The sequence below is a fragment of the Prunus avium genome, chromosome 2 (assembly GCF_965620075.1).
Source record: "Prunus avium chromosome 2, drPruAviu1.hap1.1, whole genome shotgun sequence".
NCBI classification, from domain to species: domain Eukaryota; kingdom Viridiplantae; phylum Streptophyta; class Magnoliopsida; order Rosales; family Rosaceae; genus Prunus; species Prunus avium.
In genome coordinates this window covers 30344304-30361686 of record NC_142285.1, presented here as the reverse complement: position 1 = coordinate 30361686, position 17383 = coordinate 30344304, and the positions used below count along the sequence as shown (strand labels likewise).

The 17383-nt window shown below is 37.2% G+C and overlaps 1 protein-coding gene and 1 pseudogene across 2 annotated transcripts; one reads left to right on the top strand and one right to left on the bottom strand.

The window, feature by feature from the left end:
* The first annotated feature begins 380 nt into the window (after nucleotides 1-380).
* LOC110745539 (uncharacterized) lies at nucleotides 381-6762 on the top strand (annotated as a pseudogene). Its single transcript, XR_015833627.1, has 14 exons — nucleotides 381-1062; nucleotides 1282-1389; nucleotides 1482-1678; nucleotides 2250-2322; nucleotides 2521-2594; nucleotides 2681-2791; nucleotides 2960-3002; nucleotides 4022-4115; nucleotides 4758-4860; nucleotides 4968-5063; nucleotides 5230-5262; nucleotides 5734-5851; nucleotides 6211-6295; nucleotides 6439-6762. The product of XR_015833627.1 is annotated as an uncharacterized LOC110745539 (transcript).
* Nucleotides 6763-6851: 89 nt separating this feature from the next.
* Nucleotides 6852-13141, bottom strand: LOC110745535 (disease resistance protein RPV1-like). The gene is made up of 6 exons (XM_088248248.1): nucleotides 12412-13141; nucleotides 10029-11127; nucleotides 9647-9946; nucleotides 8213-9073; nucleotides 7548-8130; nucleotides 6852-7274 (listed from the first exon to the last, which is right to left on the bottom strand). The coding sequence occupies exons 1-6, from the start codon at nucleotides 13029-13031 to the stop codon at nucleotides 7069-7071; spliced, it is 3669 nt and encodes a 1222-aa protein (XP_088104374.1). The 5' UTR covers nucleotides 13032-13141; the 3' UTR covers nucleotides 6852-7068.
* Nucleotides 13142-17383: the final 4242 nt, after the last annotated feature.

Here is a 17383-nt window from a genome sequence, read left to right as displayed (position 1 = left end):
CTACAACTTTTCCTCCAATTATTAATTCAAATTTCCTAAACTCAAATTTGGACTTTCAGACTTCTTAGTAGAATATAATATTACAAGGAGTTTGAATAAATTTTCGGTGTATTTTTCTGATTTTGTGAATATTTTGTGTATTTTTAAAGATAAATATAGACAAAACAATACTCTGATGACACGTGGCTACGCGATAATGATACTTGTATTAAGCACTGATGATGCACCATTCAGGTGCTGCCACATAATATTATCTTCCATTTATTACTATTTTTTTAATGTTTTAACTTTAATAAATCATAACAAATTCATTAAAAAAAAACAGAAACATGATACGCCCTAATATAAGCTTAGATCCGTACTCTTCCTCCAATTTCACTTCAAATTTGTACAAAATATTTTAGTTTCCGCTTTCAGCCAAGAAAAACACAACATTAATTATTCATATTTGATCCTCTCTCTTCTTGATTCATCTTTCCATCTTTCTGTCTTTCTCTCTCCCTCAAATCATCTTCTATTCTCCAATTCGATAGTTTGACTGTCTATGACCCACATCACACAGAACGAAACAACCAGAGAGGAGGAGACTTTTATCAAGCAGAATTTGAATTCAGGAGACTTCATGGGTAAGGAAAATATTCTGGTTGGATAGCCCCACAGGTGGATGGCCCCACTGTCTCTGTGCCCACGAAACTTCTTCCAGCAACAGAAGAAAAAAATAGTGATTTGGTCTTTGGGTTTAGATTTGGAATGAGAATGGGTGGGTTGGGGAGATTGAGTTTGAGAGAAATATGGAGAAGAGAGAAGTTGAAGAAAGAGAGGAAGGTGATCCGGGTACATGGGTTTATTAATACCCGTTTCTACGTGAAACCTAATTGGATCCAACTTATAATATCAACCGTCAAAGCTTATCCAACGGTGTAGATAGAAGTTCGCACCAATTGTTCGCAAAAAGACGTTCTCACTAGAGCCTAGCCCGAACCCCCAAAACCCACACTTCAGCTTCTCAGACTTCTCTGCCTCTCACTGTCGCCGTCTTTCTTCTTCTTTCACCTTCGAAAGGTTAGGGTTTCTTTCTCCCCCTCTGTTGCATTTGTTTGGTTTCTTAGCTGAGACAAGGAAAATTCGTTAACTTTAGAATTTAGGATTTCTGAATTGGTTGCGTATTTGGAATGAGATTGTATGTCCCATTAAAGCTAAAACTTTTGTAAAAGTAATTATATGAATACCCAAAATTTATAGGAATTGGTTGCTTAAATATTTGGGTTTTGGAACTTGTAGGGGTTCAGAAGTCAGAAAATGAGGGTACCTTCAAAGCAGAAGAGAAAGGCTCGTGACAGTGACAGTGAGTTTGAGGATGATGACGATTTAAACAGTGACGAGCTAATGGTTAGTTTGTATCTATATTTCTGTTATTGGATTTTGATAATCATTCAGTTTTATTTTGGTGCTTGTGTTGGTAATTGATGATTGTTATGCAGATGGAGCAGGAAGAGGATGACTTTGACGATGATCAGGAGGAGGAAGAAGAATCAGAAGATGAAGAGAATGAAGAAGAATCAGAAGATGAAGAGGATGAAGAAGAAGAAGAGGAAAATGGTGATGGGCAAGATGATAATAAAGATGCTGAGATAGAAGAACTTGAGAAAGAATACATGAGTCTTCGTGATCAAGAGCAGTAAGAGACTTCTGTTGACAAGCATTTTATTTTTGTTTTTACTTTTTAAGTTTGTTATGCTTAATTAGAATTAAGACATACTATATTGGTATGTATGAGTATATGCTACTGTTGATTACACTGATGTTCTGTCTCAAATTTCAAACCATTGTAACGCTATAATATTGCATAAAGTTGCATTTTCATGTAGCACCTAAATAATATGAAAGTTGGGTGAATATCAGATTCATGATGAGGAAATTTAGTATTATGCTGAAGAAGTCACTAAAGAAATTACTTAGTTTGTGACCGTATCTATAGAAATTGAATACTGGTGCCATGTTCATCTTAGCTCTAGGCTAAGTTTCAGTAATTATTTAATTTTGTTATTGTAAAAGGACAAACCAACAGGAACATGCATACATAAGCAAATCCTAGTAAAAAATGGTATGTAGTCTGTGTCTGGGTTATATTCAGTTGTATGTGTATGCAATTTTTTGGTTCTTGATAAACAACAGAAGAACATACATACTTCAGCTGACATATGAAGTTAATTTTGCCCTTCGTTTTTTTTTTCTTTCTTTCCATGCAGAGATATTTTAAAGAATCTAAAGCGTCACAAGGATGAAGATCTTCTTAAAGGTCAAGCAGTGAAGAACCAAAAGGTGTGTTTGCAAATAATGGCTCTTATAATTTCCACAAAATATGTTTTATTCGTCAATGGGAAAGTATTGTTCCTTATTTAATACTTCTTTTTATGTGTCACCTTAAAGTTGACAAAAGGATTTACATAGTGAATTATAATATGATTGTTTTTCATTCTTACCCTTGGTTCTATGGTGTTGTTTTCCTTTTGTCTGAAGGCTCTTTGGGACAAGACTCTTGAGTTCGATTCTTGCTTCAGAAAGCGTTCTCAAGTTCAAATAGATTACCACAGGTCTGTTTCAGCAGCTTTCCTTTTCCTGTTTTACTAGCTTTTTGTCATGTTAACTATTATGTTCATACATGAGAGGTTATCTGCAGGAGCCAGTTAGGTCTTTATTTTGTGATTCACATGAGGGTGTCAATGCAGCATATTCGGATCTAGTTAACGCATCAAAAAGAACTTTGGATTCTCTAGTGGAACTAGAAGAGGTATGGCCGTCATACAAAATTATAATGTCTACATGGTATTACTTGGTCTATGGTTACCTTCATAGCTTGTAGTAATATGATAAGTAATTTATATATTATTATGGTTTGCTAATATTGCCATCTGTGTATACTAACATCACTTACAACATGCTACTTTTCTTGTTACAGGCTTTACTTGAAAAGAACCCATCCATTGTTCAAGCAACAGATAGTATGTAAAAACTACATTCATCATACTATTGTTTGTATTTTGTAATGAAAATTGACCCTCTGTCATTGTCGTGCATTAACTATCATTTTCTGCATGATAAGAATTGCCAATATGCGAAAGGTTTTGCTATGCTTGGTGTTTTCTGTGTTTGAAGTTTTTAATAGCCATTTTGTTCCTTGTTAAGAGTGTGTAACTTATAAACATACAATTAGCTAAGATAGTTAGGTCTTTTAAATCGAAATTTGAGGAAATACTTCAAGTTTCCTTCCTTCCATATGATTATGGGGTTCTACAATTTTGAGAACTTCCCATGCAATAGTTATTTACTATAATTCAGAATATAATTAGGATTATGCTGGTACTAAGTTTGTTACTACTAATGGTGTCAAGGTGTCAATTGAGAGGAATGGAGTGGGCTCAGCGCTTTCCCAAGCTCAGTCCAAATTGCAAAACATTTAGCTTGAGCTTGAACCAGCTCAATTTTCAGATCTAAATCTTTGCCGTTCAGCTTTGGGTCAGCTGAACTGCAGTGAAGTTTGCGCTGAGTTCTGATCGAGTTCGAGTCAGCCCAGTAGCTGATGTTTTAGAGCCTATTAGGTGTGAAATTCAGAGTGGTCCTGTTGGTGTGATAAAATAGCTATCTTTAACACAAATTTAGACAGTTGGTGATTTTGATTACAGCCTTAAAGGTAGTTACCACTCCGGACTCCAGAGGTAGGTATTTGTTACAGTGGTCAAAAGCATAATATAGGCATAGAAACCAAATCAGATTGGGCCCGGTTTCGGTTGATCTGAGGGTAGACCAAGATTTGCCCGAATTTTAAATCTGGCTTAAAAAGTCATCCCAAAATCCTTCCAGCTATATCATATAAAGCTTAGTCAGATTAAGCCAAACAAATCCAGCTTTTGGGCTACCTTAGTCTAATTGACTGTCCTAGTTTGTACTATTTTCACTTTCATTAACTTCATACTGCATGTATACATTTATTGCTTGTCCTAATATGTTTCCTGTTCTTAAGGTAAATCTGCACGGTCAAAGCATTCAGAATCATCTAATAACATTGATGCTGATGGTGATGAGGACTGGTCACGGATTTCTCAGTTGCTTTCAAGGTACTCGAATCATATTCTAGATAATTTGAGAAGGAGGATCATACTCCACATATGCTCTTGTTGTATTGATCTCTATCTATACTTGTGTGAAACTGAATGTATTAAATTTTAGTTCATGCAATACCTGGCTGATCCATTTAGAGCAGCAAAAAGAAGCTTGAAATAGTGTTCCCTGTTTTCTTTTGGAATTTTTATTAAATGGTAGATTCAAGTATCTTAGTATTTTTTTCTCTAACTATATCATCTTTTATTAGGTAGTTGACAGTTAATACCTCATGATATTATGTTATAAAGCTTCTCATAACTGTTACAGATGAGATGTACCAGACAAGAATAGCATTTAAAGTCGGTTGATATTTTAAATTCAACTTATGAAAGTGGAGTAAATTAGTATGTTTGCTAAAGGGGCTGGCAAAGGACCATGAAATTATTTGTCTTTCTTAAAAATTCTACAGCGACATATGTATACGCCAAGATGCAATTATACTCGTGGGAAGTTACTTGCAGTAATGCTGCGACAACGTTCCTCATGATTTATGGTGTTTTGTTCTACTATGTTCAACATTTCATTGTTGTGAGCATTAAATTTTTTTAATGCAATTAACTTGGTCTAACTAAGGCCTTTCATGTTGTATCTTGTAGCATAGCTACTTTTAGAAACAAATCAATAGACAAATGGCAGAGGAAGACACAAGTGACCACAGGTGCTGCTGCTATTAAAAGCAAGCTGCATGCTTTTAATCAGGTTTGACCCTATGATTGAACTTATAATCAAGCTCCGACCTATGAGTGGACTTATACCCATGCTTTGCCAGATATTCGACATCAATGAATTTTCCTTTCCAATTGCAGAATATCAGTGAACAAGTTGCTTCTTATATGAGAGATCCAAGCAGAATGGTTAAGCAGATGCAGATGAGGGGATCAGCAATTGGTGTATTTGGCACTGTAAGATATTAAATCTTCCCTGTAAATTGAAAATATTGAAAATGTCACAGTTCCCAAGGTTGCATGGGGATGATCAGACAGAATTTTCATTTATAACACCATAAGAAGATATGTTTTTCTTAATTTTGTACATCTACTAATTAATACCTGACAGATGGATGGGCAGGTTCCTGACAGGGAGAATACTCCAAAGGGAGAGGTAATCCTACTCTTCTGCATATAATTGGGTTCACTAATGCTATGCCAATTTGAGGACCCATGTGTAGATTACATCGCACTTTAATGTCCCAGGGATTTTAAAAGTTTTCCCATATCGCAATGTGGTACAAATCCATTCTCTATGATGGATGCCAGTTTATAAAACAAAAATCATGTTTGAACAATTTTTGGGTCATTTGTGGTGCTTGCTTCAAAATTCTTCACATGGCCCCGTATGAGTTTGTTCCTTTGACTGCTTTATGCTAATGAACCATGCCACCTGTGTGTGAGGGCTATGGGTTTTTTAATACTCATCATGCTTCATTAGCTTTAATTATATCCTCTAATTAATATTGTGCTTTATTTGCGACTTTGATGTGCTTGTGAGGTTTGCCTAAATTTCCTCGATATTTCATGAAAGTTATGTTTCTATTTAAAAAACTTTATTAATTTTATTCCTGTACTCTGATAGGAGACACAATGTGATGCTGGTGCACAAGCTGATGGCGACCCTGAACTTTTGGATGACTCCGAGTTTTACCAGCAATTATTGAAAGAATTTTTTGAGACAATTGACCCAGCATCTTCTGGTAAACTATTGGGGCATCTCATACTTCATACATGATTCTTTTAAATGTGTGCTTATATGGCTATGCCCAATCTTAAGAGTTTATGTCGTTCAAAAACAACAAATGCATTCAAATTGCTTTGAAAAATTCGTGCATTTTCAATTGTTTATCATTGTATCTCCCAAAGTGGTCAAAGTCAATGTCACTGTATTGTCTCTGTTATGTTGGGCTTGGAGCTTAGTTGATCGTCAACTCTATTAATCAAGTTGCTATAACTTTCAAAATGGAGTGCTCTGGCGTAGCTGTTCTAGTTATTAATCAACCTATATTGCCAGCGTATTGTTAATGAGTCGGATTTTCCACTATTTGGTTATCTACAGAGACAGCCTTTTATTCTCTGAAAAAGTTGCAGACTAAGAAGAGGAAGATTGTGGATAGACGAGCCTCTAAGAGTCGTAAGATAAGGTATCAGTATAGGTTAATTCTTTGGTTCCCTATGTGGAACTGCTATGATTTTGTTTTGGAAATTATCTTGGAGAGTCTGTTGAGTATATTAGGTGAGAACTAATGTTGAAGGTTCCTGCATTAATAAATATATGCTTTTGCAGGTATAATGTTCACGAGAAGATCGTAAATTTCATGGCTCCAGAGCCTATGACCCTTCCAACTATGGTTCCTGACCTCAATAATTTGTTTGGGTTGAAGAACCAGAAACGAGCTTCTGTAGTATAGTTGTGATGCATGGCTGAGGCGGCTGTATTGGCCTTTGGGTTTAGGCTCAGAAATTTTGTCTGTTGTTATTTAATTGATTTGGTATAATGTAATATATATGTTGTCCTGTTATTTCTGTGATCCATACGAATTTTTGCAATGTCAGCCTTGTCTCTAGAAGCATATCTTTATTAAAAGTAAAGTGAATGTTCTTGATTAAACATATGTACTGAGAGGGGCCTTCTCCAATGCGAACTCTAAGATGCGGATTGGTTGCGAATTTTTGTTTTTAACCGTTGGATGGCTTGTGTGGCTTTATTTTCTTTCTTTTCGCTCTTCTTCCAACGGTTAAAAACAAAAGTTCGCAACCAATCCGCATCTTAGAGTTCGCATTGGAGAAGCCCCCTGTACTGAGATTAGCTTGAGATTTTGGTTCTTGATAAGTATAGCTTTGTCATAAATTAATTTTGGAAATGAATTGCACTAAGAATCTAAGGAACATTGCAAAACAAGAGTTTGATGGTAATCTATGTGAAGGTAGAAAGGAACTCAACCGGGCTGTTCCCGTACAAACAATTCATCCACGTCTTTTGGACTCTGGCTTCTTTCTGTGAGAGAGTGATAAGAGAAAGTGTGAGAACGAAGCAAGTGGCGGTGATGAGCACCCTCCAGCCACGAGGACCACCAGAGTTATTGGCTACAATTGGGTGAAGATCGTTTTGCTCTTCTTCTTCTGCAGAATGACATACAAAAATAGTAAATCCCAACAAATCAGAGGAAATTTCGTTCTGGAATGAATATGGATTGTGATGCTAGGTTATGAATAATGCTATTTGTATCATATTTATTGACCACTTATCGAATAGAGGTGACCCCATGTGAATTACGTGTATTAGAGAGGGTGGTCAGTAAATATGGTACAACTAACAACACTTGTTTGTTGTACTTTATTTTATTCTGGAAATAGTTGGAGTAAAATCATAAAATGAGTTAATAAACAAAACACCTCTAGTATCTTCATCATCAGAATCCCCAAGGAGATCAAGCAACCTAATCAGACTTTGTGCTGGTCCACAGATGGGGGAGAGCAAGTCTACTCCTGGCTTATATTGAGGAAACCATCGATTACTCATCCTGACATATGGATAATAAGAATCTGTGGAAACCTGCACAAGCTGAATGCCAAACTCCTTTACTTGAAGAGAAGGTTGCGTAATTACAGAAACAACCACTTGATCGCCACCATCTAAGCGAACCAGCCTCCCCAACTTCCAGTGGCTTAACCATATCATGTCTTCTCCTTCACCTGGAATACCGTAGAATATTGGGCCATATATCCACTTCCGGCCCTTGCTCTTATTACTGACACTAGTAATTATTAGCTCAGGTATACCTTTAGCAGAACGATTAGTGAACTCATTGGCGTACAATTTTGTATAGACAGCGAAGACCTTCAAGCCTTGAATTCTGTGATTATCAAGTAGAGGCACAGTAAAAGATATCGGGGACTTTGAACTTTTATGGCTGAACTGGCCTGGAACCTCATTCCCAGCAAAAAATGTGCTGAATATATCTTTTTCATACAGTCCCTAATATATATACATATGCAATGTAAATGACAATAATACAAGTGAACTATTTCTTTCCTGAGAGAGAGAGAGAGAGATGCACCTGGACGGGACTCCAATCAGGGTTCCTAAAATTTCTTGACATCCAACTTCGTTTGCACATCCGAATGGGTGCCATGGATTCCAAGTTGGACAAGCCCAAAAGGTTGATCATTTTTGCATCAACACTTCCAATGGGTTCTAGCTTGTACTCATCATACTCCCACTCAACTAGGTTGCGATTGTCATGCAATCCGGTAGAGTGATTTCGGAACCGAGAGCATTGATATGTTATTGTTTCCAATGATACGCAACTTCCCACAATCAATTCGCCCAGTTTTGGTAACCCAAGAAGCGATTTGAGATTCTTACATCCCGCAAAAGAAAGTTCATCAAGCCTCGTTAAATCTTTGATGCAATTTGGTAGGACACAAATTGGATTGTTCCCTAGATTTAGTCTTCGCAATGAGGATAGATTACTAAATTCCCTAGGAAAGGCATCATTAGAAAGATTGCATCCTCGAAGACTTAAATCCACTAAAGAGCATGGTAAAGAACTCAAGATACATGAACTTCTTCCTGGCCTTAGTTCACCTATTGGAATTCCATCTGTATGAAGCACTTTCAGAGATTCCATGTTCCTCAACATCTCAATTGAGAACTCATTAAGACTTGTGCAACCAGATATAATAAGTGTTTCAAGTAATTTTAGCATGCATATGTTCTCTGGAAGCATCTTAAGATTTTTGCAATCCTTCATACTCAAGTAAACAAGTCTCTCAAGGTTTCCAATGGATCCATGGACATAAATCAGGCTCACACAATCTGCAATAATAAGTTTCTCTAGATTTGGGCAGAATGAGAAGTCAGTGGTATCAAGGGAATCAGAATGGCTGAGATCAAGAATCTTCAATGACGAAAGACGCTATGAGGGAAAAAATGAACAGCACTGTGGGGAGTTAATTGTTATTGTTAAATTTAATACACACTTGAAGTGTTTAGAAAAATCTAGAAAAAATTAGAAAACTCAAGAAAAGTCTACCAAAGTTAAGCTTTAATAATTGTTGTAAGCTCCTAGAAAATTCTTAACAAAAATCTTGTAATAAAGTAATAATATTATAATGTAGTGGCTATGAGAAGAAGCCATGTCCACCGACATGGACAATGGCTGCAGGACAATGGCGGCAGCTTTAGTGTATAAATAGATGATGTCTCTTGTACAAAAGCTAAGAAAGAGAAAAGGCCAAATAACCAGCAAAAAGTGAAAAAGGCCAATAAGCCTAGTAAACAATTTCTAGTTGTTGAAGGCCAATAAGCCTAGTCTTGTATAAAGCCTTGTACCCATCTATTGTGGAATAAATAAAATCACTTTGTTGTTCACCTTTTCACCCTAAAAACCCAACAGTTATATATATATATATATATATATATATATATATATATTTACGTAACTAAAAGCCAAATGAAAGTGAAAATTGAAAAGCATAGAGTAACATACTTTTGTTCCTTTGAAGACTTGCCTCAAGCCGCTATATTGCATTTCAAGAACAATCAGGCTCCCCAAAGGAAAATCTGTGGGTATAGAATCCAAAGAAAACTTATTCCAACACAACCATCTTAATCCTGTACAAAATTCTGCATAAGATCCGTCGAGTTGTACACAATTAAGATGGAGTAGTTTTAGTTCGTGCATCCTTGCAAATGCACTGCTTTCCAAGACTATCTCTTTTGAGTTTATGTGACTGTTTGTAGGGCGTATGTGCATGTTGAGGACAAGGCCTTCAATTGAATCTGTACCCTACAGAAGAAAGGGGAAAAACATTTGGAAAATATTTACAGATGAAAAACATATATGTGTGCATATACAACATTTTTCTTACATTCTTTTCTGGCAAGATATTGAAAGCATCCTTATGTTGCCACACTCTACTACGCTTCCAAGGCTTCTCTGATTCTAGGCGAATGATTTCTCTTCCCATTCCACGGATCATGTCATGCATCTGCACCTTCTCACATTTATCAATACTCACCAAACATCTATCCATGAGATTTTGAATGCCAACAATTGTATAGAAATCACATCCATCTAGTATGTTAACAATGTAGTCTTTGTCCTTTCCGATAAAGAAACAAGCAATGTGGAGGAATAAATTTTGGTCATGGTCATCTTGCAAAGAGTCATAGCTTACTCTTAGTTTATTTACTATTTCACTATTTGGAATGGCTTCTAACTTCTCCAGTGCACTTTTCCATACATCTATACTTTCTCCCAACAAAGAAGAACCTAAAACTTTAAGAGCTAATGGAAGTCCTCCGCAATGATCCACTATTTTTTGTGAATCTTCTATGTAACCTTCAATGGGATGGTCCTGGCCAAAAGCATGCCAACTAAAGAGCTCCAATGATTCTTTGTAATGCAAAGTTTCAACTTCATGCACCTTAGTAACTTGATGAGCCTTTAACAATCTTGCACGCCTAGTTGTAATTATGATTTTACTTCTTGAACAAAATCGATCTTTCATCCGAAGTACTGCATCTAATTGGTCCATATGATCGACATCATCGAGAACAAGGAGAACCCTTTTAGAGCTTATTGCATCTTTAATCTTAGTTAATCCTTCACTAACATTGCTTATTTTCATTTTTCTCCCATTCAAAATATCAGAAAGAAGCTGTCTTTGTATTTGAACTAAGCCATTGGGTTGCTGTGAAACTTCATTTATGTTTTCAAGGAAGCTACTTCCTTCAAACCTTCCAAAGTTTGAATTATAAACACACATTGCGATGGTTGTTTTCCCTATTCCACTCATCCCATAAATTACGAGTATGCAGACATCAGGGGACCCATCTTGTAACCATAAATTAATTGTTTCAACTCGAGAATGCATTCCAATCAAGTTGGGAGCAACGCTTAAGGGTGTGCGACTTAGTTTGTCTCCAATCACTTTAACTATTTTCTTGATAAACTTTGACTCGTACCTAAAAAATTGCAATCAATTGAAAGAGAATTCAAGCATGTGTATGATTAATTAATTCATATAATTAAACTATAAAATACCATGGAAATAAGTTCACAAAGTTAGAAGGTACAAATTATAGATGAGTGCTGAAAGAGTTAAATAGAACTTAAAACTTTGTTGACAATATGAAGAGAAAAAATTTAAATAGTACAAAATCTATCAAAATTTAACTTTAGATAGATCAATCCTCGTCTGGATGAGGGGGTTGAATTGGCCTCTAAAACTAAAGCTCAATCAAACATAATGAAAAACTACATAAAATCTGGATCAAGCAACATAGATAATAAGTAAAAGAACATGCTTTTAGAGATGGAAGATAATTAAAACAACTAATTGCAGTAAAACTCATTATGATGGATCAACCATCTTTATTAATTGATCAAATAAGTTGAGAGCTAGAGATTTGATTTATGATTGTTAAAATATATAAGCCTTAGTTATTTAGAGCATCTATAATCATGCTCCCTATTTTTTTAGTTAAAATTTAGCTAAAACACACGAGTTATGTTAGGAGCTCTTTATAAAATTTGAATTTCAATCATCCTCCCTAATTTAGGGAGTCATAAATACTATAGTTATTTTTTAATTCAATACAATTGGTCAATTTTCTATAAAAAAATAATATTAAAAAAAATAGTTAGCATTAATTAAAAGTTTAAACAATGCATAAAACGAAGCACCATTAAATTATAGGGAGTCACTAGGAGTCATTTCTCTCCCCTCAGATTTAGGAGCTCCTAGATGTCTCCCTATTTTAGGAGGTGGATATGGAGCATAGTTGAAGTTGTATTTTTTCAATTTCGCCATAAAATTTGTCTAAGGAGGTGGTTTATGGCCCATTGTGGATGCTCTTAGAAGACGTTTTTACCCATTTCAAAAAGCACTGTAAATACCAAACATACCCTACAACTGAATAGCAAATTTTGAACTTGGAAGGTGCCAACTACATTTTTGTACAACTACACTATGAAATACACATAAATAACGAGATAATGTACAATCGCCATACTCTCTTTAACTATGAAATTCTATTATTGTAATTGTTAATAGAGATAAACGGTTAAAATTCTATTATTGTAATTGTAAATAGAGATAAAGGGTATGTTTCCACTCGAGTCTGTAGGCTATAGACTATTACTTATGCTAAAAAAAACATTTTGTACTGCAAGGTTGGCAACCAAATCTCCTAATTTTGGTATTTTAATACGCGCCATAAAGAAGTAGGTAGTAGGAATGAAATTACCCATCAGCTTGATTTTGCAAGACCATCCCTGCCAGATCAGCAACCTCTGCAAGTGCCTCTCTCCATCCCTTCACCTTCTTCAGCGGTTGAGTTTTCTGGTGCCCAGCAAATGCCTTTGCAAGATTTCCTGTCTGCTTCCTCACATAGGATGGATCCAGATTGTAGAAGACAGGTAAAACGACATGGTCAGCTGAGGTCCTCTTGCGTTCAAGGATCATCACAAGCTCGTCAAGGCACCATCTGGATGAAGCGTAGTCTTCCGAAAACACAATAACAGAAGTTTGTGAGTGTTTGATTGCTTTCTGCAGTTCCCGCTTAATATCCTCTCCTCTCTCAAGCTCATCGTCGTCTCTGAAAGTGCGAAATCCGGCGTTGACCAAGGCTGTGTAGAGGTGGTCAGTAAAATTCTTGCGAGTGTCTTCACCTCTGAAACTCAGGAACACGTGATAACGACAATATGGAGGAGTATTAGAAGAGGAGGTTTGTTGAGCCGATCTCACAAGTGCCATAGATTGAAGTGTGGTGATGAACAAAAAACTGTCTGAGAGGAAATCAATTATAAGGTTTGAGGTTTCTACTTCCTTTCCTGGATGTTGTAAACAAGCAGTGTGTGAATGCATCCATCGACATAAAAGCAATTATGCTTAGTCAAGCAAATGAAATCAAGATGTCTTTTTCTGAAGGGATTTAATAATACCGAGTGAGTGATGGGGCCGGCCAGAGTCACTGGCGTAAGTGACAAGTTCTAGTACTTTATTAACGAGTAAATTGTTTGGTCAAAAACAGACAATTGGAGTTGTTGGCTTAAGAAAAAAGAAAGAAAGGAGGATAACATAAGCAAGATGCTTAACATAAAGATAATGGCATGGCAGAGTCTGTACATTCACACCATGGACTGTTAGGAAATTTCTCCTTATTATCAGTTTGATCTTGACGGATCGCGGTGTTGAATAATATAATTAGGTGCATAAGGCTCCTAATTCTAAAATATTAGAAGTATTACTCGATTAGGGCATGCACAACTTGAACTGACTTGACTTAGTAATCCACTTCAACCCAATCTTAACTTCAAACGATTGTTTCCTGATCTTTTTCAGATCGAACGCAAATATCAATTTAATTTGCATTTTGGCCCCATTGTACTGAAGTATACATTCACCATTGTACTGTAATGACCACCTCTAGTCCTTAAGGTGTAACATCCCGGTCCGAAAAAGAAATAAAATAATTAAATTAGGAGGAAATAAATTTGAATGAGAAAATAAGTTGAAATAAACAATAAAAATAAAGTGATTTGAATTAATTAAGGGTTTTGAAAATAATAAATATTTACGTAATTTTAAAAAGGGGCAAAAATATCATTTTAAGTTTTCGAAGGAATTTGGGACTTCCGGTTATACCGTTGCGTAGAGCACGCCGAAATGAGTCCGTAGACACGTAACGGACTCGAATCCGAGTTATAACGAGAGAGAAACGAGAAAAATTGAAGGGGGGGGCAAAATTGTAATTTTGAAAAACTGGTTTTAAAACCAGATTTTTTCTCTCTCTCTCTCTCTCTCTCTCTCTCTCTCTCTCTCCCATGCGACCCCCCCCCTCCCCTGTTACAGCAGCGACGGTTCCACCGTCGCCACCACCACCACCGGCCTCCACTCCGGCCGGGATCGGACCCAAAACGACCGGCACATCCTCGTCGTCGAACCCTAGCCCTCTTCCGCTTCCGCCGTTGCCAACAGCTCCAGTCGCCGGAAACCGTTCGGAACCGCGCCGGTTTTGACAGAAAATTCCAAGCCTTTCGGATGATTTATTTTGCCCAGGCCCGTCGGAGTTTGCCCAGACCCTTCGGAGATTGATTTATTTTGCCCAGGCCCGTCGGAGTTTGTCCAAGCCTTTCGGATGATTTATTTTGCCCAGGCCCTTCGGAGATTGATTTATTTTGCCCAGGCCCGTCGGAGTTTGTCCAAGCCTTTCGGATGATTTATTTTGCCCAGGCCCGTCGGAGTTTGCCTAGACCCTTCGGAGATTGATTTATTTTGCCCAGGCCTGTCGGAGTTTGTCTAAGCCTTTCGGATGATTTATTTTGTCCAGGCCCGTCGGAGTTTGCCCAGGCCCTTCGGAGATTGATTTATTTTGCCCAGGCCCGTCGGAGTTTGTCCAGGCCCTTCGGATGTCTTCTTAATACGATGCCTTGGAAAAATTGAATTAAGGAAGGATATATTATTTTTATAATATGTATATAAGGATTACGAACTCCACCATCATACGTACCTCCCCCCTTGGATGATGATACTTGGAAACAGTGGATATGGACACTGGGATACATGGATATGGTTTGGATATGACGGAACCCGGGGCATACCTTAACGGGGTGTCGCTGTAGACCCTTAATTGGGTAGTCTGCGCGCGTAGGGCTGTTTTCAGGCGTACGGGTCTTGATTCTTCGTCCGTACGTGCTGGCTGAGAGTTAGTCCCCCAGTTGGACGGCTCGTCCCTGGCCACATAGTCCGTTTGAGGGCTGATAATTGTGAGCTAGTCAACAATCCCCTGTTGGATTGTTCTCCCCAGTACATGATGTGCAACATCACATGTACCTCCCCTTAGATACTGATACATGAAAATTGTGGATATGGTCTGGATATGACGGAACTCGGGGCATCCTTGACGGGATATTGCCATAGACCCTTGATTGGGTAGTCTGCGCGCGTAGGGCTGTTTTCAAGCGTACGGGTCTTGATTCTTCGTCCGTACGTGCTGGCTGAGAGTTAGTCCCCCAGTTGGACGGCTCGTCCCTAGCCACATAGTCCGTTTGAGGGCTGATAATTGTGAGCTAGTCAACAATCCCCTGTTGGATTGTTTTCCCCTGGTACATGATGATGGTGAGAGGTGGGTGTTATTATATTACATATACGTATATGTGGTGTCGATTATGGTTGAGATTTGTGAGCCTGTACATGCATGAACGTATAAGCCCTGGATTTGGGCAGTGTTGTTTGGCACCATACGCCTTGGATAGGGTATGGTTGTGGGATTGAACTGTTATAAAGGGAATAATTTGATGATGTGTTCATTGTACATACGCCTTGGATAGGGTATGGTTGTAGGGTTTGAACTGATATAAAGAAAGAGATTAAGAATGAGTTTATTTTGTTTTATCGGAATCGGACTTGTGACCATTGACATGAGAACTACGTGTGGCTTGATCCCTTGTCCAAGGGTACGTAGGCAGCCTGGGGTCTCACCAGGTGCAGCCGCGGAAATTTTATTGCGTTTAAAAGGTTTGATCGATTCTGAATGAGCGATTGGATTTTTGATGTGGTTAATGGATTCGAATCCGGTTTAATGATTTTTGGGAGTAATCGTAAAATTGTTTGAGATCATGAATGGTTTGGTTTTGAATTATCTGAAGGCCGGAGGCCTATTATGTGATTGCATGTTGTTAACTTGTGCATGCTGCTAGTTGGTGTTTTAAAATGTGTTTTATGCAGGTTGAAATTTTTGGGGAATGTTCAATTTACAGGGGAGACTGTCGAAATTTCGACAGAAAGTCTCGGTTTTTAGTAAGTGGGCCTGACATCGATAAGATGTCGGAATTTCCACAGCGTAGTCCTCCAAGGAATTTCCACAGCGTAGTCCTCCGAGGAATTTCGGGGCCGGTCCTGTCATAAGGTTTTTTCTTTCTATCAGCGTAGTCCTCCAAATTAACATCCAACATCAATTTTGGCCCCTACCATTTGATTTTGCAAAAAACATGTTAGATTATTGATGTGGTACACCGTGTGGACTAAACAATAATATAAAGCGACAATTCACTGGGGAAAAAAATAAATTCCAGGGTGCTTCTGGTTCTTTAAATTCTTATGATCAAATTAAATTATCATATAAGGGACAATTCACTGGGAAAAAAAAAAGCAACTTGATGCATAATTGCAAATTCGTCCTCTGTATATTACTAAATTCAGCTTTAGTTAATATGATGGTTATGACAGAGAGATGCGGTGTGGGTGTTAATATGATGGTTATGTTCACTTTTCAACGACAAGTTGTTCACTTTCTTTTTTTGTTTTCAACTACTTAAAAGATTCTGTCTTTCATGAAGATATGGTCATTTTAAAACTGCCAATAATTTGATGTCTCTATCTAGCATGAGTGAAGTCTACATTCAATAATGGTGTTTAAGATTCACAAAATTACCACCTTTAGTCCTTTAAGTTTTTTCTTTCTATCAGCATAGTCCTCCAAATTAACATCCAACATCACTTTTGGCCCCTACCATTTGATTTTGCCAAAAATCTGTTAGATTATTGATGTGGCACACCTCGTCGACTAAACAATAATATATATCCATTGAAAAGAAAATTCAGGGGTGCTTCTGGTTAGATTATCATATAAGGGAAAAAAAAAAAGCAAACTTGATGCATAATTGCAAATTCGTCTTCTGTATCTTACTATTCAAACCAAAATTCAGCTTTAGTTAATATGACGGTTATGACAGAGAGATGCGGTGTGGGTGTTGGGGTCGGCATGAGCACAATTTTTAACTTGGGTGCAAATTGAACACAAATACAATCAGAAACCGACAAATTCCAATTGGAATAATTTTGAAATTTAAAATGACGTCATAAAAACTCTACCCGCCCCCATGACTCACTCGATATCCAATCCTTCATTTTCCCTTCTGCTATAGTTCTAAGTTTACATCAAATGCCTTTCGAATAAAAACTCTGTTGCAAGGCTCTTTCAGGTATTTTGTTTTTTCTTTACTTTCCCTAAACCAAAATTGAAGAAATTTTTATACCATTTTTTCCCTCTCTTGCATGTAGTAGTTAGACTTCATTTTTATTCGCTTAGCAAAAAAAAAAAAAAAAAAACTACTGAATAAAATTGACCTAAAAAAAAAAGCAGTCATTGAACAAAACTACTGGGATAAATTATGAACCAAGAAAAAGAAAGAAGCCTAGAACTTCACCCATCCTAT